This window comes from Neopsephotus bourkii, unplaced genomic scaffold (assembly GCF_033783945.1).
Source record: "Neopsephotus bourkii isolate Nb327-2 ecotype Australia unplaced genomic scaffold, CSIRO-AGI_Nbou_v1 NB_1637, whole genome shotgun sequence".
NCBI classification, from domain to species: domain Eukaryota; kingdom Metazoa; phylum Chordata; class Aves; order Psittaciformes; family Psittacidae; genus Neopsephotus; species Neopsephotus bourkii.
Window position 1 is genome coordinate 5,635,934 of NW_026902112.1, and position 21,904 is coordinate 5,657,837.

The following is a 21,904-nucleotide window of genomic DNA, read 5'->3' on the forward strand; positions in this document are numbered from 1 at the left end:
CTAAAACACAAATGCAAAGAGAGAAAAGAATAAAAGAAGTAAAATTCCAGTTGTTGTCCCATCAAAAAACTTTCCTTAAAAACATGCAGCAGGTCTTTTTCTCAGTCAACAGGGACGTACTGTCCCAAGTTTTTAATCTTCTGAGACTCTGAAATTGGGAAAAAAGTTGAAATGTCTTGAAACTGTTCTCTCTGGAATAAAGTAATGTGATCTGATGTATAGCAGGGTGCCACCAAGCAATCCCGCAAGACTGTGGCTTTACATCCAACAGATAACCTCATACACAGTACAATGTCACATATTTCATTCTCTGGATTAGGAAAAGCCAGCTTACAGGAAGGGAGGGAATCTGCTAACAGGCATCCAGAAGAAACATGCATTTTGTTCACATTATGTGCTGCCATAAATGTATTAAATGGTGAACAGGTGAACATTTACTTCAGAATCGGAAAATAAATACCAATGTGGCCCATTACTGGCAGGTACAACATGTGAATTTGAAGCTAAAACACACAAAACAACAGTCTCCTCTGCATGTCTCTCAATCACATTCCATCAGGAAAGACAGACCAAACTTCTTTGCCTCAAAGAGTGCACCATAAATTAAGCTGTTCCTAGAAAGCAAGTGTTCAGGACTAAACTCTGACCTTAGAGGGTCCGTAAAGCTCCCCTAGGCCTTATTAGAAGCAGGGATTTGCCCAGTGTTACCTCTTAGAGCAACACAACGTGATCCCACCCCTCCAGCCTGCCCTTACTCACAAGTTGATGGTGCCTGTGGTGAGCGCGGTGACAACCCAGTGCAGGTCCAGCGTTTTGAACGGGATCAGGATCATGCTCACGTTTTCTGCCAGCTCTTTGTAGCTCTCAGGGTAAACGAAGTGGTGCGTGGTCTTGCTCCCAACATCCGATTCATAGCCAGCCGTGGGGGCACGGTTCATTCTGCAGCCCAAAAGAAGGGAAGAGAGTGAAGAAACGGGACAGGAATTAGGTACAAACATGTGCAAATCTTCCCCAAATAATTTGCCTGAGAAAGGCAGGAAAATGCTCCCACGACTAAGCAAAGCGATGCACGCAGGTTCTTCAGACAGCCTTGACAGATTGTAGGGGTCTTCAGTGACCACCACCCATGTGGATAAATTAACAGTAAACGAAAGCTCAGCTGTAGTGTGGTTTTCCTTGGACTGAATGGGAGTGCCTACCAAGCAGGTGTATCTCTGAGCACTTCCCTGCGTTCCCTTTACAGTCAGCAGAGAGCTGATCAAAAAAGTGGTGACCATGAGAACTCATCTCCTTCCACCCTTAAAGCTGCAGCCTGCAGTAGATAGGAAAAACATTGTTCTGAAGTCTATCAGCTTGACTTTTTGCAGCTTCATCCCCTCCCCAGTCTGGATGGGTGTATATAGATACCTACAGTCAAGGTAACAAACCATGTAATGTGAGATGAAGAGCAGCAAATATTCATTATGGTTCTCCCATTAAACTGCACCAAAGCCACAGTGACAAATCCAGGACCTGCTGCTGACACTTCATCTACTCAAATCTTACTTTGTAGTAAGTCCTCCAACTTCAATTCATCTACTTAGGGTGATTCTACATACATGTGGTGTGCTTTAGGTAACCCTAGGGTCACTGCATGGAGATCTGCCCAGGACCCACCAGGGCTCAGTCAAAATGAATTGGCCAAACAGGACTACCTTGTATTTGGTGTCTCAGGGAAGAGGGTGTGCTTCTGAACTCAGGGCTGCAGAAATGTCTCTATGCTTCTGTACACTTCTGAAAGCAAATCTGGGGACACATCAGCAGTTCCTTTCCTGATGTATTAGCTCCAGACAGTTAGAGATCTGCATGTTTCTCTGGTGCAGTGTAATGCAAATCAGAGATCTCTGACAAACCTTGCACGAATTCATGGTGTGTTTAACACCACAGAGTAACCCCCAACCTGGCTCAGACCAGAATGGGTTTCCCTGCAGCCCAGTGGAGGGAGTCTTCTGCAGAGACATTAGCACAAATCCTGACAGAAGTGCAGGGAGGACAAGGACGATGTAGGTGACAAGGTGATGAGGAGCATCATACATTGCCAGATAACATGCAGATCTGGTCACCGAGAATGGGAGAGGTAAAATATGATTACCAAATCTATGCCAGGCTGTGCTATTGCAGTGTTCCCCCACATGAATTAGTTAAGTTTCTTCTAACTTCCACAAGAAGAGTTACTAGCATAGGCAGAATAGTCTACCAGACTGCATGGACTTGTTATTGAGTAAGCTCTTCCCTGCCAGCCACCCACATTGTATTGTGTAGAAATACTAGCAAAGCAGGAGACGTACTATGTTTTATCTTGAGATTAGTCAGTCTAAGGTTTACAATACTGGGTTCGCTTTCCATCAGGACAAAGCCAAGGGTGGCATCTAGGTTACCTTACTCACAACCTGCCCTCGGGTCTATGTACTTTCCCCACCAACTTTGGTAGATCTGCCTGTGTGACATGGTCTAAGGCACTGCTCACACCCAGTCTCAGCAGGAAGGAACAAGCTGGAACTTTCTTCTCTCATGAAAGTAGATAGTTAAACAAAAAGGAGTGGGCTGGAACACTGTGTGGAAGGAAAGAAGCCCCCTCAGACTCGCTGGCTCTTCTCAGCGCTCGGCTTTATTGCCACAACACATGGAAGTGAGTATCAGGTCACGAGGGATTTTGTCTGTTGGATTAGCACACACAGGGGTCACCTTCTCTGGTCACAAAGTTCCACAGTGACTCCCTAAAGCTTTGTGCTATCCCTTTAGATCTGGTTTGATAAATCCAAAACTGGCAGGTTCAATTCCAAGTCACAGAGAGTTTCTCCCTTCCCAGGGATGTACAGCTATGGAAAGAACAAAGCCTTAGAGCAGAGGCACTGAGTGTGTTACTCTTTAGTTACTACTTAAAAATATAGCTTTTTGAGTCTAGCAAAGCCTTTTCTGAATGAATCTGGAAGCATAGGTCTGGTAAGATAAGAAAGTCCACACAGAAACGGGGATGTCTCCACAGCAAAGGACACAGAGTTAAGCACAGATGCACCGCAGCTGCCTCACATTTGCAACCTGCAGTACTAATGTCTAGGGTTCTTCACTTCCCTTCAAAGATCTGAAGACCAGGCTGGCTGCCTCTGCCTTCAGGAGGTTCTTTGGTAGAGGACAAGGCATGCAACTGATGGAAGCAGATCCCAAAATGATTACTGTGAACATTTAGATGTCATCAGAAGGCTCTACAATGTGTCCAAGCCACACTGAAAACCAAGTGGTGTAAGGTGGCCTAACAGTTCAAATAGCGTTGATCTGCTGCTGCTTTGCTCTTGACATCAATGCACAGTATCCTACTACAGATTATGTTATTTCCCAGAGTATTTTCAATAGCAATTGCTCCTTTCCAGGCCTGCACTGCACTGCATCACTCCCCAAATTGTGCTGTACTCATAGCTGTGGTGTGAAAGCTGGACAATGCATTGGAGATGAACTTAGCCCACATCTTGGCTGCCCTCTGGGTGATTAGCTTTGCTCGTCTAGTTCCTGCTTGTACTTCAGTGGGACAAAATAGCCAACCTTCACTGCTTGGAAAGGAAGAGGTGACACAACCCTTCACAAAGTAACTGCAGCCAACCAGTTTTCTCCTGTCCATTGCAAAGCGACTTTGTCTTTCTTTGCCATCATTTTCTGAGAATGAATCAGTGCAAGAGGTCAAATCTGGTACAATTAGTAAGTATGTAAAAGAGCGCTTGTGAGTACCATCTGTAGTAACTTTTGCTATATATTTTATGATTTTTTAAACATAGGCAATTATGGATAGTGCAGAACAAGCTGCAACATCTATTCGTTGTTCTTTTCCAAGCTAAAACATGATGTTGTATCTCCCACACACATAGTTTACATCCCTGGAACTGAGATTTGACCTAAGTACCAGATTTCACTAGAGAGCCCCTGAAATCTCATTTGCTCACTTGTCCCCCAAATCACCAGTGATTCTTAAACAAGAGCCATGTGGAGCTTGGGTGGTGCCTACTCACCTCAGCACAAAGTCATGGGAGTCAATTTCTTGGCCATACTGTGACTGCCGCAGGTTTCCAGAGTTGCCCACAACAGCGCATCGTCTGCATGTGAAAGTGCCTCGCTCCTGCAGCGGATCCCCATCCCCAGGAATGATCCCAAACAATTCTTTGAGGGTAGCATTAATATTCTTTGGAGTTTTCTCTCCTTGCAGTTTCTGTTGGGAAGAAAAATCACTCCAGGTTACTAATACAGCTTTTCTGCGAGCAAGATGTAGCTTCAAATGCCTGCTCAAAGACCATTCTCACATCTACCTGCAGACACTGTCTCCTGTGTTCAGTTGGGAGCTGAAGTGTTAAAAAAAGACCCCAAACCCAACAGCAAAGTGGAAAATCTCATTAACTTTTTTAACTTGGTTCCTCTTTTTCCCTTTTCTCCTTTGATCCCTACACCTCCTCAGTCTCTTTCTAGCCATGGTGGAACAGACAGAGTTCTCCCCAAGGCTGACCTCAGCAGAATAAAGGTTAGCCTGGTGTCTATAAGCCTAATCCCACTTTGGGCCAGAGATCTTTTATTAAGACAGGTATAAGGTTTCTTTTAACCCTGCTAGGAAGGACTGAAGAGTCTCATATAACCTGATGGAGCACAGTCACCCCTTCCTAAAATTTTGGCATATGCCAGAAGTGGAATTAGGATATCATATTGCTGCTGCTCTGAGCTGTGGAGAAAGCAGCTGCTAGTGAATAGGAAACTATGGTAGAGTTAGCCCTGAGGGTTGGAAATGTAAAATCATCCCAAAAATGCATCCAGGATGAAGAAAACCACCCGGACCTTGGTCATTGTGCCTGTTGCCATGGAGGGAAACTCTTTTGTAAGCAGCTCTGTGGTGCATGATGGAAACAATGGCTAGGTCAGGAAGGTATAGGCAAGGTGCAGGGCAGGTGATGGTCACACACTCCCTGTCTGGGGCTCTGCTCTCTGAGGGTTACTACGGAGGTTGTGAGCGCTGGCAGAGAGCACTGCCCACCCTTGTGGTTCTCACAAAGGGAGAACAGCTCCTAACACAAAACCTGCCAAAAGGCTCTGCCCTTGCGCTGCCAGCCCAGGGCTTTGAGAGGCAGGGAGGGAGAGAGGAGAAACACCTTTTCCCACGACTCCCAGCAAAGGCCTGGGGTAATTTGGCTTTAGTTCCCGATGCGCTTCCCTCAAGGGTACCAGGAACTGGTAATTTTTCCTGCTCTCTCTCTCACAAGCAAACACAAACAGATGTATTGCTGTAAGTTTTGTTTAAATTCCCTGTTGTCTCTTTGCAGAACTATATAAAGCAACCTTATTTGCACTGAATTCAACAACAGGTCTGCAGAACTCTGAGCTACAAAGCAGCACTGGGGCTAAGAACTTGAAACAAAGAAGACAAAGGAATGTTGCATACATAGACTTAATCTTCCTTCTAATCCTTGCTAGCCTATATATTCATGTATGGACTGCACAAGGTGACTGGGATGCAAAGTAATCAGGATGCCCTATCCATTGTTACAGCCATGCTATGGAGTCCTTAGAATTTCTCTGGAGAGACCTTGTAACAGTATTCTAACACCTAAAGGAGGCCTGCAAGAAATCTGGACAGGGACTTTTTACAAGGGCATATAGGGATAGGACAAGGGAGAATGGCTTCAAGCTGACAAGAGGGGATTTAGATTAGATATTAGGAAGAAGTTCTTTACTGTGAGGGTGCTGAGGCGCTGACCCAGAAAAGCTGTGCCTGCCCCATCCCTGGCAGTGCTCAAGGCCAGGTTGGACACAGGGGATTGGAGCAACCTGGTCTAGTGGAAGGTGCCTCTGCCCATGGCAGGGGGTTGGAACTGGATGAGCTTTAAGGTCCCTTCCAATCCAAACCACTCTGTGACTCAATGATTATCACCACATTATTACACATGCGATTATTCATTCACCTAAATTCTTGTGCATTCATTATGAATCAAATCCAACCTGATTTTACTCTCACTATATAAAAAACGCTTAATATTAGAAAGTCTGCAGCCTTCAAAATAAATGGAGACTTCATAGATGTCATGGAGCATAGTATCAGGTGGATAATGTAGAAAAACATGACCTTTTTTTTAAATAGGAACTCACTTTGAGTTATTTGAACACAGGTGTGCATATACCCAAACTCTGCCTCTGTAAAGGTGATCTGACTTTCTACTGCCTTTAAGAAATAAAAGGGAAAACAACCAAACATGTATCAAAATATTAAGAGCATAGTTATTCTGCAGGGTGAAAAAGTGGGAGACGTACCCACAAACAAACAAAAGAGCCAAACCAACCCAACCCAAAATCTTATTCTTGAACTGATTTTCTCTGAGAAAATTCAGATGAACAAGGTAATTTTCAGAAAATTCTGAGTACTCGAGCCCCCTTTTTAAGTTAAATTGCCTTTTCAGCCAGAACGATAGCATCAGGAAAGGAAAGGATGTGGCATATCGGCATGTTGAATGCATTAAAATGATAAGAAACATAATGGATAGATAGCTCCATTTACACAGAACAGGGATCTGCCTTTTCTTTCTGTTATGCTGCTGTCAGTCTATAGTAACTGTATAGCAACCATGTTAAAACATGGGCACCAACACCAGCCTGAGAGCAGGACACCATCATCCTGTTGGTTGTACACAACTTCCATAGCAAAGATTATTATTACAGAGATTCCCTCAACGATTTCAAACAGGATGATGACCTTATTGTACTGTGCCCTTACTGTACAATAAGACATCCATCCTTAACTCAGGAACAGAACAGAAGTGCTCTGTTTTAATTTCCTCAATGATTAGCTCATTGGACCACACCTTTCAGGCCTAATCTCCAGTCAGCACTGGTTCTAACCTTCAGTCTTTGACACCTCAGCAAAACAGAGCAGAGGAGACAATAAAGCTGGTTAACTCCAAGGCAAATACAGCTTTTAGAAGTACAGACTTATTGTGTGCCAGCTCCTTATTGCACAATGTTTACTTGACTTCCCGAAAAAGACCGTCTTAACAGCATCACAATTACAAGCCAATTATAGTTCACTTTCCCACACCAAATTTTTGTCCTTTTTTGGAGTAATGTTGTCTATTTGTTTACTTTTTCACAAGCTCCCACCAGTTTGGCCTTTGCCATAAATCAACTAAAGCACTGGCTCAAAGTCTGTCCATGCTGAGCAAGGCAGAGCCATAGCAGTGCCACGTGGCTCTTCTGGAACAGCATCCTCCCACCAAGTGCTTTAGATGTGTACCAGGGATATGTGTATGGATACAGCTGCTACGAGAGAGCTTAAATACACTGAAATACCTGAACCCTGTGTCCTCAGTGAAGTGGCTGCTCTTCTCAGAAATCTGTGCAAGCAACAGCCGTGTCTAAAGATGCAGTTTAACCTCTTGCTTGAATACAAAAGGTATCTTAACTCACCTTGTGTCCACATATAAAATACCATTAGATCACTTAACAACCCAGCTGCCCTCCATAAACATTTGTCTGCCTCTTGGGAGTCAACTCTTCACCTTAAATTGTTAAAAACTGTAATTCAGAGTCCAGATTGAGAAATTTCATAGAACCATAGAATCACAGAATGGTTTGGAGTGGAAGAGACCTTAAATCTCATCCAGTTCCAATCCCCTGCCATGGGCAGGGACACCTTCCACTAGACCAGGTTGCTCCAAGCCCCGTCCAACCTGGCCTTGAACACTGCCAGTGGTTGTGCATGCACAGCTTCTCTGGGCACCCTGTGCCAGAGCCTCAGCACCCTCATAGTGAAGAATTTTATCCTAATATCTAACCTAAATCTTCCCTCTTTCAGCTTAAATCCATTGCTCTTTGTCCTATCCCTACATGCCCTTGTCAAAAGTCCCTCTCCAGCTTTCTTCTAGGTCCTTTTAGGTACTGGTACACTGAACCCAGAACCTTTGAATTAGAAGTTATTATTAAACGACAAGTGTCCTAATCATCTTCACAGGCAAACTACCCTGTCCTCCCAGCCACACAATCTCCTCACTTCACATACAGAAGTTACTAGCTGATTTTGGATTTTCTTCTTTAAAAAAGCAAGAAAAATGGGAAGTAAAAGTACCCTGTAAGCGTATGTGCTTCCTTTCTTTACCCATGAACGGCTTTCCATGGAACGGCCTGTTGCTCATTCTCTCATCCCTGTGTGCACACCTCCACTAAGGGGACTTTGATGCTTTTATAAACTTCCCCGAGCTCGCTGGTACCATCACATTGCCAGAGATTGCCAAGAAGCAATACCCAAAACTCAGCTAAGAGGATGCAAAGGGTGTGAATTCAGCAAAGGCTGCTCAGAGCTAATAGCTTGGAGTGGTGAGGACACAGCTATAGGCAGAGGAACCTCGAAGGAAATCTCTCCTGGTACCTGTGCATCCTGCATCTGTGGACAAGTTTGGCAGTGTACTAAATACACTTTCAAAATCCCAATTTATGAACAACTAGAAAATATCCTGCTTAACCTGTAGTCATTGGTGTGATGTGGATGCAGATGGATCATGGATCAAGAACCTTTGTAGTGGACAGACAGGTATACCTGTGCATTTTGCAGCCCTGTGAGCATACACCCAGGCAGCCTGGGGAATTTGGTGTAGCAATACCAGTTTTTTTTTGCCTTTTCTAATATTTTTAACTGTTTTTAAATGATAAAGAGGGAATAAAGCCCCATTAGAGTCTCTTTTACGTAGCTACTGATTGCCTCGCTGCAGCAGTTCGGAGGCATTAATACTGACACACCGCTTCCCAGCTATAAGGCATTGAACAAAGATTAATCCTAGCAACAGCCTGGTGGGGCAAATCCAGGTAATCTCCTTTTTGCAGATGGAAGGAGAGGTTAAAAGGAAACCATCAATTTTAAACATGCCTCCTTGGTCTGGAAAATATGGCATTATTATTGTCATATTTAATGTCCTGCAATTACCGTGCATCAAAGAGATTAAAGGGAAGAATACAGAGGCTTTCAAGAGTTTGGAGTTTGTTTAATCATTTGTGTCTGTCAAAAAATATGTATTCTCAAATATGAATGTAATGTGCATATTTATGTAAATATCCTACGATATGCTTATGCTAAATTGTATGAGTTCTGACCTCCATGGCTCATAGGTCACCTCCATGCCACTCTAAGGAGCAAAGACCCTTCCTCCACCACCTCTGTGTGCCTTTGTTCCTGGTTGCAGGATGTCTGCAGCTCTGCAGAGCACACTGCAGTGCTTAGAGACCCATGAACCTGGATCACCTCCACATCCATCTGTCCTATTATGACCAAGGCTGGTCTAAATGCCCTGCTTGCACCCTAGCAGTACACCACCAGGTAGGAGTGGGCATGTAGCAGGCACTGGGACTAGTGCCTGGGACCTGCGCTGGATTTGGTACCACCTTCTGCTACCTTTGGTGCGCTGAGCCCTGTGTATTCCTTTCAAAGTGTCACAGAGAGCATCCAAGTTTTAAAGACTTCTGGTGATCCAAGGAGTTGGGCAGATTTCCTACAAAGAGCATTCAAAATGCATGGCTCAGGTGCCAGGTAGCTCTACTGCTGTCCTAAAAATCAGTGTAGTTGGGGCTGTTCAGCCTGGAGAAGAGAAGGCTGTGTGGAGACCTCATAGCAGCTTTCCAGTATCTGAAGGGGGCCTATAGGGATGCTGGGGATGGACTCTTCATTAGGGACTGTAGTGGTAGGACAAGGGGTAATGGGTTAAAACTGAAACAGGTGAAGTTTAGATTGGATATAAGGAGGAAATTCTTTCCTGTTAGGGTAGTGAGGCACTGGAATAGGTTGCCCAGGGAGGTTGCGAATGCTCCATCCCTGGCAGTGTTCAAGGCCAGGTTGGACGAGGCCTTGGGTAATATAGTTTAGAGCGAGGTGTCCCTGCCCATGGCAGGGGGGTTGGAACTGGGTGATCTTAAGGTCCTTTCCAACCCTAACTATTCTATGATTCTATGTATTGGGAATGCCCTCTTTGTTTGCCGTATGGTTAACAAGTCCTTAAGCTGTATATTGCACTTTTTCCTATAAACACAATGAGAAAAAAATAACATTTTGTTTTCAATAGGCTGATCACATGGCCCCACAAGCCAAGCTTTCTTCCTAAAACACCCAAAGTAAACCCTCAAATATCATAAGACTTGGGATAAAAATTGTTGCAGTGTTCATGAAAAATGTGCTACAGATAAGATTGCCAGGGAACTCTGAGCCTGATTTTACTTATGACAGCTTTAATCCATCAACCTCAACAGGCTTATTTTGTATTTAGAACATCAGGTTCTGATCTCATGTTTTTAATACCTTCTGACCACCAAAAACAATGCCAAAACCCCTGAGAATGAAACTAGAAAGCTATAAATAAGTGTGATGCTGTGTTACGGCACAGTTTCTTTGTTTGCCCTCGTTCCTTACATCCACAGCACTTGTGTCATGGAACAACAATGAAAAGCTTGCAGGTGAACCGGCTCAGGGAGGTGGGGATGATAACAAACAGCAAGAAATGTGTCATATAACATAAGGTGCAACTTACAAAGCACTGAGACTCTCCCAGTCCCTGAGCATAAGGTAAGGGAAGGCAGATGCATGGACAGATAAGAGACATGCAAGTAGAACAGAAAAGAGAGAGGAGGAAGGAAGGAAAATAAGGAAAGGAAGCATCCTGGCAGCCATGTGAAGAGCTGTAAGCAAGTGGAACCACCCCATCCTTTAGCCCCAAATGTTATTTCACCTCAAATACTGGCTCTGAAATCAGTCCTTGCTTTCCTACAAGTGGAGGGATACTAATGCTCCTTACTAATACTAATGTTCCTCATTCACATATACAACAACAGGGTTAATGGGAAGGGAGGTCATACTGAGCCTGGTGATAGACAGCTCTCTGGCAAGGACTCTGCCTGTGTTTAGTCCAAGCGTATCACATGGGTCTCCCTGTGACAGGAAAGTCACAGCCTCATTGCAAACAGACCCAGTGAAATCACCGTCATCTCAGTTACAGCATAACGAAACCAGCACGCTGTCAGAAGTCAGTTCCTGAGAGCAAACACAGTCATTTCTCGCATGAAATGATGTTTAAGAAATCTCAGATCTCCTCACGCCTCATCTTTTAAGCACAAATACAGTAAAAAGTCACAAATTTCTGAGTTGGCAAAGCAAGCAAGAGTAACGCATGGCCATGAGCAATGTTTCATTTAAGACCGGCTGAAATCTCAGTATCGTTTTGAAGACGAGCCTAAAAATGAACAGTGAAAAAGGGAGTGCAAACAGGATGCACCTGGGAATTACTGTAGAAATTACACTGACTGTCTTTGAAAGGCTTACCCAAAAGCAACAAGTTCATAGGAAACAGGCTGCAATGAGGAGCTGGGTTTACCCAGAGGCATCCTTCAGAGGAGTCAGGGTACTTTCTCCATCTACCATAGATTAGGGCATGTATTTTCAGTGAGGAACTGATTTCCAATAGACAACAAAGTCTTGGGGGCCACCACAATATGTCACAAAATCTGGTTGAAGATAAGTTCTGGCTGAAAAAAAAATATGGTGGAAAAAGTATAGAAATTTTAGAAGTTTTATTTTTACCATCTAAGAAAAAAGTGCTTTGAGTCTGTGTTCTGAAGTGGTGCATTTCCTTTGAACTTGACCTGAATTCAAAAAAATAAATGAAAACAATAAAAATAGGGTCAGACAGCCCTGAAAATTAAATGAAAAGCTTTTACTTGGGGGTGGGGAGAGGAAAGAAAACACTTTTGGCAGTCCTGAAAGTCACTGTTTTTTAGTTCAGCTGAAAAAGAAACAACCCTCCCCCCAGAAAATCTGTTTCAGGTTGAGTTGAAGTGAGGTATTTGTGCCTTTCTGTTTTTTTCAGCCCCACTACAAGGATAATTAGAAATTCAAAGTTCTGTACTAGCAGTCCCAAGCTTTTTCTTCCTTTTCCATTTCTTTTAAGAGAGGATGCATTCAAACCTCATGTTTAAAATCAAGTGAGGTCTGAGTGCAGAATGCAGCGTGGTTTTGCCCAGCAGTGATGCACTAGCCCTTGGGGACAGAGCAGAGGCACCATGCCCACCAGTACAGCCTCTGCACTGATGACAGGATTTAGGCTTGACTACCCCATCTTGTCCCCAGCACATCCTCAACGTGCTGAGTGCTCCCCATTTCTGCATTCAGAGGCACTATCAGGAGGCATTTCACAGCCAGCCTGAACACTCCTCATCCTCTGGAACTGGGGTATCACCTCATCCCCCCAGACTGCCAGCTGCTAGGTCAGCTCAGGTCCATGGTAAAACCTCATCCCAGGGCAAGTGGAACTAGGACCTGAGCTTGTCATCTTCCTTTCTCATGGCTCCAGGAAAGCCCAGCTAAAAAGTTATGGAATCATAGAATCAACTAGTTTGAGAAAGACCTTTAAGACCATCAGGTCCAACCGTTAGCTCAGGACTGACAAGACCACCACTAAACCATGTCACTAAGGGCTTCATCTACATGGTTTCTGAACACAGGAATTGTGGGGACCAGAAGGAGAAGTGTCTGGGGGCTGCAGGAAAAAACACAAATGATGGGAAATCTGAGTCATGGTCAAGGAGATGGTGAAAGGATAACGCCTGGAGTATGTGAGACTCACAGCAAAAAGGAGGGTTTAATTTTAAAATGAGGGTATCATTTATGCAACAGTTAAAGCTGTTGTTTAGTGGCATCTCTTTTTCTCTTCTGTAAATGCAACAGCCAGCAGAGTGAGAAGTGATCAGATACAGCCTCATTCCCACAGCACTTAACACCTCCTCCAAACCTAAATGCCCTCAATGCAAAAGTGGGTGACTGCGGAGGGGGGACCCCAGGGTGCCAGGAAAGGGCTGCAAGCCCCAAATTCGGTATCAAGGGTTGCTGTGCTCATTGCAGGCTGCTGTGTGTTCAAAGAAAGGCACAGGGACACTGTTTTTCCAGAAGAAGGAGAAAGCAAGTCATAATGAAACTGCGATTTGACTGGGGTCACTACAGCCAGAACCTATGTGTTAGCAGCTCAGCAGCACAGGCCACAAGCAATGAATTTAATCAACGTCTTGTTTCAAGAGGACACAAAAGGGGCTTTAATTAGGCAAAATGTCGGGATACACCTTCTTCCCTTGTATGCTTTTTGAGGAAGGCATCTGCTAGCTTTCATGATGCTTGGGTCAGGCTCATTGGACCACCCTGCTCAAGGATAAGCTAGACCTGCTCCTTCCCAGTGACCCATAATTGCCCTGCAATAAGCAGGGACATTTTCAACTAGATCAGGTTGCCCAGAACACATCCAGCCTGGCCTTGAATGGCTGCAGGGATGGCGCATCCATCACCTCTCTGGGCAACAATGCCAGTATTTTAACAACCTCACTGTAACAAATATCTTCCTCGCATCCACCCTGAATCTTAGTTCTTTCAGTTTAGAAACTAAAAGAACCCTCTTTCAGTTTAAAACATAACCCCTCGTCCTATCACAACAGGTCCTGCTAAAAAGTCTCTCCCCATCTTTCTTACAGGCCCCTTTTAGGTACTGAAAGGCTGCAATAAGGTGTCCACAGAGCCTTCTCTTCTCCAGGCTGAACAACCCCAAATCTCTCAGCCTTTACCCATAGAAGAGGTGATCATTTCTGTGGCTCTCCTCTGGACCCTCTCCCACAGGTCCATGTCTTTACTATCCTGAGGACTCCAGAGCTGGATGTGGTACTCCATGTCTTATGACAGGGAGAGCCACAAGGGAATTACACACTTCACGAGCTTGCTTTGCTACCTTGATGGATGGCAAAAGCCCTTTTTACCACCTGAAGACATACAAGGTGGCTTACAAAGTCCAGTCTTTCCAAGGGAAGGGAGAAAAAGGCAGTATTAACATTTGCAAATTCTGGATTCACCGCCTAACTCTGCCAGGGACTTTTCTATCCTGGAGCAAGTGAATGCGTTTAGCCTACAAGCTAAACAGCAGCACGAACACCCACATTCTTCCACCTCTGCTTCCTTGTCAGCTTGAGATGGCAAAAGCTTTTGGCAGGAACCAGCTCTCATGATCTGCTCAGCATTGCTAGAAGCCTGACACCAGAACCACCGCACAAACACCCGCCTGCAACCACACCTCCCACTTACCAGCCACCACCTGTAGCTGTCTTCTGGGATCAAGGCATTTTGTGAGGTCAGGAAAGGTTGCATAGTTGAATTAAATCTCTGATCGAACCAGAGGGAATGTCCCAGCTCCGAGATGCACGTGCGACAGCTGCAGGGTCTCTTGGGGTACTTGAAGAGCTTCTGGACTTGCTCTGAAAACTGCATGATGAGGTGCCTTGGGTCCCACGTGTTGGTGGTCACCTGGTGTGTGTAGTTCAGCACAAAAGACGTTACTGTGATGAGCAGAAAGGCAAAGGTAAACACTTTCACGTTCCTCCTCCTTACGATGACCATCTTTCCCACTCAGGTTCTGCCACCAAGCACAATGCAGGGTCCAACGTAAGGCAAAAAGGAAAGGATGCTGCAGGCACCTGCCAGTTAACACCCCAGGCTTAGGTTGAACATACAAACTCCATCCATATGGGAAGAAGCTACATTTCCCCCAAAATAGGCTTCAAAAAGGCAAAGCTGAGTATTTCCTTTCATGTCCTCACAGTGCTTCCAAGTCTCTTCCACTGCTGATAGCTTCTCCCAATAAACGTTCAATAAGGACCCTTGTCCTTCCACGTTCCAGAAGATTTAGAGGAGAGCAATATCAGCATTAAAATTTAGGCTTTCTGTGTGGGAGCAAGCCATAAATCAAAGCAAGCAGATTGTAGAAAGAAAAGGATGGTTATTTATTTTGTATCTCGGAAGTTAGCTCACGAAGGATCAGATCAGATCATCCGGGGATGTACATTCCAGCAAGGAGATGTGCTTTGATGTCCATTTAAGCCACGGAGAGCAGTCTGCAGCCTGGAGACACACACAGAAAAGAAAAAGACAGAAAAACGATTGTCAGAATATTTATTTTGCATTCCTCCCAACTTAATTCCTCTGCTTTTCTCTGCCCACCCCAAAACTTGCCATCAGCTCAGAGAGCCCTTGACACAGCAGCACCGGCTGTGATTTCTGCTGCGGTATTTGCATACTGAGAAGTTTCAGGGTGAACTTTCCGAAAGGGCAGAGAACAGACCTGCGGACACTGAGTCCCTTTTTATTGAAAGAGCCTCATCGCTCTGGCTGTATCTGAATTACAGTTAGAGCAATGACTCACCTCCTCCCCTTACACTGACCTTAAGAGCCACAAGATACGCAGCAAAGTATTCATAACTCAAAGCAGCTGAACAAAAAGCATTCGTCAAAGAAGGAGGAGCAGGATTGGGAAGAAGAGGAATTCGTTCCTCTCTTCCTCCCCAAAGCCAGCTTAGTTTCTTAAGCAATGGGGCTGGACTCCTGATTGAAAGAAACCTTATATGTGCTGGGACGGACAGGGGAAATCAAAGTATAAATGGCCATTGTTTCACATGGATTATTGCTATTTTTCCTGCCAAGGAAGGGTAGGCGAGGGCAGCCGGTGATCTCAGAGAATTCCCATGGGATCCTGAGCCAGGCAGAGAGGCAGGAAGCTGCTTTGCCTCAATGAGTCGGGGGACACAGAGGGACCCGGAGCTGCTCTCTGTTCCCCCCTGGCTGGCAGCAGTGATTTAAATGAGTTTTTAAAGTCAAAAAGTGGATCACTTCCTCCCATGCTGCCATTGTTTTGGGAAGAAAAACATGTTGTGGTTTTTCAAAGTTCAGATGTTTGCAAAAAGCCTCCAAAGTGCCATTGGTTAAATAACACTCTTGTGATGAAAAATAAAAAGAAGGAAAGCATCACGGAAGCATCTGTGTCAGAACACATGTAGTTTATGGAGAAGTCCAGCTATAGTCTCCTTCACTGCTCAGCTGCAGGCTTCAGACCAGCAAACAAACAGCAAAACTACAACTGTGACTGTTAAAACCCATCATTCCAACCCATTCTGTGCGTCATGTTGATGCAGGACCCAAATCCAATGCTTATGCAGACACGGAGAAGTGCATCTGGTGGTCACAGCTCTGGGCTGGGTACAACATCCCCAGCTTTGCTGCTGGCTTTTCTCCTGAGGATCCGCAAGGCCAAATGGGGTTTGTCAGGGTGTCCAGGAGACAGCACAGGCCTGGTTTCAGGCGGCATGTAAATATTTACTGAGCCCCATAAAACCAAATCCAAAGGCAGGAGCCTCAGACAGTGGTCTTAAGCCTTTGCTCTACCTCATGTTTCTCATCCGCAGCACGTGATGGGTAGTGTGTGCTGTTCAATTAGCTGCTGTTTGCCAAATGCCTTGAGATTACTTTTAAGTCTGGCCCCTACAAATGCATTTGCAGGAGTTCAAGGGCTGACAAGTGGGTCCGGCTGGACAACAAAAGGCTTTATTAACCCTGGCTGCTTGGGATCCCCTGCACCAGTAAATTAAACAGCACCAGGGAACAATCCTGTGCTCACTTTAGCTTTTTAGAAGGAAGTTTTGGGGCTAACCAGAAAGCTTCCAAACTGCTTAATCTGGGAATCACAACCCAAAGGTGGTGGGGGTGCTGTTACTGTGCCTTGGAGAAGTAGAAAGGGAGCTTAAGAGCACAGTCCCCATGCACGGCCCTGTCTGCTCCAGCTGGAGATCAGCCCCAAACACATTTGTTTTACTAACCTAGATGTTGTTGTTGTTACTCTAAACAAACCCACAGCCTCCAACCCTACCAAAACAATGCCAAATATGAGAAGCAGATTGATTCTCCCGTTATGGAGCAGATAATTCAAGAGCTGCGATGCTGGCGGGTGGAACCCCTACTGCTGTGAATGCCAGGCTAAGTCAGTATTTGTAAACACAGCTCCTGCTCTTCTATTATTAAGTGGAGGAGCGAGAGGGGATTGTCCAGCCTTTCTTGCAAAAGCCCATAAAATGGATGGAGCATTGTTCATTAAAGAAACAGTTCTGGATTCCGAAACGAACACTTATTTCACCATTTGTTTTTACTAGTTATCTTTTTGTAAGTGAACTAAGGTTAAGCATATTTAGAGTTGGGAAAAAACCCAACCAACCAAAGCAAACCCCAAACAAACCCGTGTTTATGCAGTGGACTGCAGTGTCTCCAAACTCCTAATCATCCTGCCTTTTATAGCACGTGATGGGAAGGTGAGAAACCAGAACTCCCAAGGCCCTTTTCCAGTGTGGAAATAAACACTGAATACTCTATTTTAGTGCTTGCTGCTTACAGTTTCCTATGAATGCCTGTGTTTCCTACGGATACTCATGATAGGAAAAAAAAGAATATATCTATATATATATATATAACCTGACAGAAAGGTTGTGGGGACTATAAATGTGATTTAGGGACTGAGGAAAAGGAAGGCTGAAATGATTGGAAAATGCTTTCATCAAGTTCACTGTAACTTGGATCGGGACCATTCTTTTCCCTTCTTAAAACACACACTGGATCTAATCCAGACATCAGTAGTTTCACTCTCCCCAGCATCTCGCATCGCATCTCAGACCATCCCTGTGTCCCCCTCTGCTCACATATATACACAAATCTTCACAAAAGGGGTTCCATGGGATTCGCCAATGGGAAGTGGGAAGGTTAGGGATGATGCCAAAGCAGCAGCTGGTGTGGGAAACCAGGCAGGGCTGCCAACTCTAGGTGCCGGGAACGTTTTACCTCCTGATACTATTTGCAATAGTTAATTTAAGTCATTACACGTGAGCAGCGTGATATGAGCCATGGTCCTTATCAACACACCTCCGCGTGACCTTGGCATTGGTACATCCCTGAACAGGCTATTTTGGCCTCGCACCCAGAAAGTATTTCTGGGGACCTCACGTATGGAGATTAAACTACGTGCCCAGCTCTCATGCCAGCTATGGTCCCCTGAGAGTTAAACAGAGTTAAAGTACAGTATGCAGCAGCTCTGTGCCTCCAGCCTAGGCAAGCAGCAGATTAAGCTACCTGAAGTGATTGTGTGCTTAAGGTGTTATTTGTGGTCTGGATTTCTCCTGCTATCTTCCCACCTCCTCCCCCTTCCTACATATACACTAGTCCCCATGTGTGACCCCCCTGTACACTACAGGATAACTAACTTATATCAGGGTTAACAATAATAAACGTAATAATTAATAATAATAAACATAATTTATGTTGCCAGTGGCATGCAGTAGAGGGAAAATGTGAAATGACAGTGACCTAGGCAAGAGCAGAGAGGGGCAGGTTCAGAAGATGGAGCACATTCCTCTGGTATCTGTCCTGAGCATAAGAGTGGGCCCAGTGTGATTAAATGGTCTTAAAGGAAAGCAAAGCTTAATGGTTTCTATTATAAAATATACCAGGATCAACCCATTGGCTTCTCACATTTTAGAAAGAAGGAACAGAAAGAGCTTTTTTTTTTTCTTTTTTCCTTTTTCTTTTTTTTTCTTTTTTTTTTCTCCAGGGTAGATCTTTATTTTTGTTGTAAACTCACAATCTGAAGAATGTCCCTGGTCCCTTGCCAATCTGGCAATTAACAGGCAAGAATAAAAACCCATCAGTTCAATGGACTAACATAAAGCAATCCTTAACACCTTCAGGAAATATTTTTTGACAAATCCACCTACAAATGCAGTGAATTCTCACCGCACTTGTTCTGTTATGTGATAAAAGCAAAGCTGATCTGCACACCCACAAAGGAGCACAGAAAGACAACAGCAGGAGGGGCAGCCTAAATAATACCCTATCCCAAAGGCTCTGAGGCCCATCCCAGGATCCATCAGCCCATCAAAGTCTGCACCATCCCCAAGGAGCACAATGGCACAAACATAGCTGGGAACCTGAAATAAGGACTCAGAAGAAGGGACATCCTCTCTGGATCCCTCCCAAGGCTAGTCCAGGACAGCCTCAGCCCATGATCAGACAGGAAGCCCGCCCGGATGCTCAACACCAGAACATGTTTGGGACTGAGGGTAGTTGCTGCCTGGGCACAAGGGACATGTTACAGGATACAGGGGAAAAGCATTTGGGGACTGCACAAGATCTGTGTGGTCAGTCACACAATACTAGCAGAATGATTTGTTTCTTGATTTTTCTTTTTAAAGAGATAGGTTTTAAATGAAGAAAAAGATGTAGAAAATAATAATAAAAAAAAGTAAGAAAAGAAATCACTGCACTCCCTCTCACTCCCCCAAGCTGTAAATATCCCTCTATACTAAGGTATAGTTTGACCCCTTTTTGATGCCTGCTTTTCCAGCACTACTTCGAGGAGATCTCTGTTAGCTCACATTGGATGCTGACAGTTCAGGATCCAGCTTTTGCCTTCTAGCCAGTAACTGAAATTAAATCCCCAGCGTGAAACACACTTCAGTAGTTTGAAGTTGCCAGCGTTACCCAGACACAGCGTGTTGGGCAGAACAGCACAGAGGCAACAGGGAACAGCATCCCTATACAGAGATATTTCCAGCTTTCCATTCACTGCCTGAATAGTTCAGAGATCCCAAAGTCCTTTAGACACAAAACCCACGTACCCACCTTCCCTGATGGAAGCTGGGAAGGCTGCAGCTCTCTCATGACTGATGGTGGCCATCACATAACCCTTCTACGACCCACAATATTTTACAGCTGGAAACTATACTGCAAGGAATTGAGATTTGCTGGAATTCAGCTCCAAGAAGTGCTGTGCTAAAAGGTCTTAGCAACAGAACTGTGAGTGCCCGTTTCTCAGAAGCACAGCTTAGATCCCCCTCCCCTTGCAAAACCTCCAAAGAGGAATTAGTTTCCCAGCTAAGCCACTCACAGCTATGTTGTTATAAAGCCTTTTGGCAACACAAACATGATGGCCTCAAGCATCCTTCCTTCTGTTTTGTGTCTTTCTTTCCATCCGCACTCCTCGTAACTACTTGAGCAACCCTTGGTGTGAAAGCCCTGGCCTTGGAGAGGATGGAAGGTTAAATCTTGCTTTACTACATCCACAGAGGTCCCAGAGTAGTCTCAGAAGATGTCACCCTGGGGCAGCAAAAAGCCTGCCCCTGGAAAGATACACATAAATTTCCGCCCCAGGTCTGTGCTTAAGAGGAACAATGGAGGGGACTGTTTCACTCCAAACCACAGGCTTGTCTGCCCTGCCCTGCCCTGGCGCATCGCTGGCTGCCTCCCACTGCCCGGAGCTGGCTGACATTTAGACAGAAACACTTCATTGGTCTGACACCTTGCCAGAGACCTCTGAGCATGAGGCTTCTGCTACGTGAGATAGACTGTACAATTATGAGACAGCCTGGCAACCCGTCAGAGTTAAACATAGGGCAGAACGTGAATCACACTTAACCAGATGATGCTGGGAGCCCCTGCAAGACCTCTGTTCCACCTCCTCCAGCTCCAGGAGATCAGTCTTACCAAGCATAGAAGGCTGCATGAGGGCTGGACACACAAGAGGATGCTGCCTGTGCCCCAGCACAACCCCTGTGACTTCAATCTGTTCATGGTGTGACTTCTCACGTGCTCCTGGCACCATGAGACTGGCAGGCATCCTCACACACAAAAAGCCACCACAGCACACAATGTTGGAAAAGCATCAGCTGCCAAGTGACTTTCCCTTTTCCATCCATAACGTAATTAAAACGGAACTGTGCTTTGTTCCTTGGAGCTAACTGGTTCCTCTCTTCTGCGCATCATTAAATGCTCCAAGGGATGCCATAGGTGCTGCCATCCCATGTGCCCACAGCCACACTAAAGCTGCCCCAAGTCTCACCAGTCATTTAATCAGGAAGAAAATGATCTGTAACTCTTCTACCCCACCCCTGATCATCTAAATCTGACTGCCAATGCCAGACAGGGTCACAGCATTGAAGTCAGGCAAGACAGCTGTTGTATGAGTGTTTGATTTATTAAAATGCTCACCCCAAGCAAACCCAACTCATCAAGCAAATGAAACCATTCAGGGACATCTAAGCCATGAGAAAAAGTAGCTTTAGACAAATCCGAAGACAGCAGCACCTCCATGCTTCTTGGGTTTGGAGCCAGCTATTAGTCTGTGTTTCATCCATCACAGTGAAGAAAAGAAAAACTGAAGGTGGCTTATGGAGCATAAATGCACGACGTTTTAGGTGCCAGCATCTTAAATGAAATCATTACCTACTTGTGTCTTACCAGTGAGCAGGCTCGGGCTGGCCAGGTACACAGGAGTTCTCCCTGGTACTCTAACACAGCCTGCCCTGCCCACATGTGCAACAGGTCCGTGCAGCCAGGGTAAGCAAACAGCTTCTTATATAAGATGTGTGTAAGATTAACAGAACCTTGGGTGGGGAATTTGCATTCTGTTGCCTCAGAATAAACCTTTATCTTGGCAGACATTAACAGGCATGCTGCTGAGCGTTCTGGAAGTGAAAACTCCCTCACCATGCTTGAGGAAAGGGCTTTCTGGCTCAGAAAGGGTCATGAGCCTGCCCGTACCTTCAAGCTGCCGTCCCTGCCTCCTTCCACTGAGATGAAGATGTTTTGTCCTTCACTGCCTCCTCCTCCCTCACATACCAAGAGTCAACTCCTGTAAGGGGTGTTTGGCCTAGAGCAAATATTGTTTTCATCCTGCCTGTGTTGAGCAACTTGACCTCTAAATCACATAAAACCATCAGTCTTATGCAGCTCCAACCCTGCTTTGCAGAGGATGAGTTGGGGAGTGTACCAGTAATACCCTAGGGCCTGTAGTGATAGGACAAGGGGTACTGGTTTTAAAGTAAAAGAAGTTACATTCAGACTAGATATAGAGAAGAAATTCTTTACTGTGAGGGTGGTGAAACACTGGAACAGGCTGCCCAGACAGGTGGAAGATGCCCCATCCCTGGAAATATTCAAGGCCAGCTAGGATGGGGCTCTGAGCAAATTCATCTA

At 45.1% G+C, this 21,904-nt stretch overlaps 2 protein-coding genes across 4 annotated transcripts in view; both read right to left on the reverse strand.

Moving 5' to 3' along the window:
- Positions 1-21,904, reverse strand: part of ZFAT (zinc finger and AT-hook domain containing) — a 983,920-nt gene that overhangs the window by 419,401 nt on the left and 542,615 nt on the right. The window lies entirely within an intron of this gene.
- Positions 1-21,904, reverse strand: part of ST3GAL1 (ST3 beta-galactoside alpha-2,3-sialyltransferase 1) — a 71,049-nt gene that overhangs the window by 8,379 nt on the left and 40,766 nt on the right. For both annotated transcript variants that reach the window (XM_061374117.1, XM_061374116.1), the window contains exons 2-4: positions 14,147-14,959; positions 4,038-4,234; positions 760-939 (exon numbers count right to left, since the gene is read on the reverse strand). In XM_061374117.1, the coding sequence (XP_061230101.1) occupies positions 760-939; positions 4,038-4,234; positions 14,147-14,458 (689 nt within the window). In that variant the 5' untranslated portion in view covers positions 14,459-14,959. The remainder of the gene's footprint in view (positions 1-759; positions 940-4,037; positions 4,235-14,146; positions 14,960-21,904) is intronic.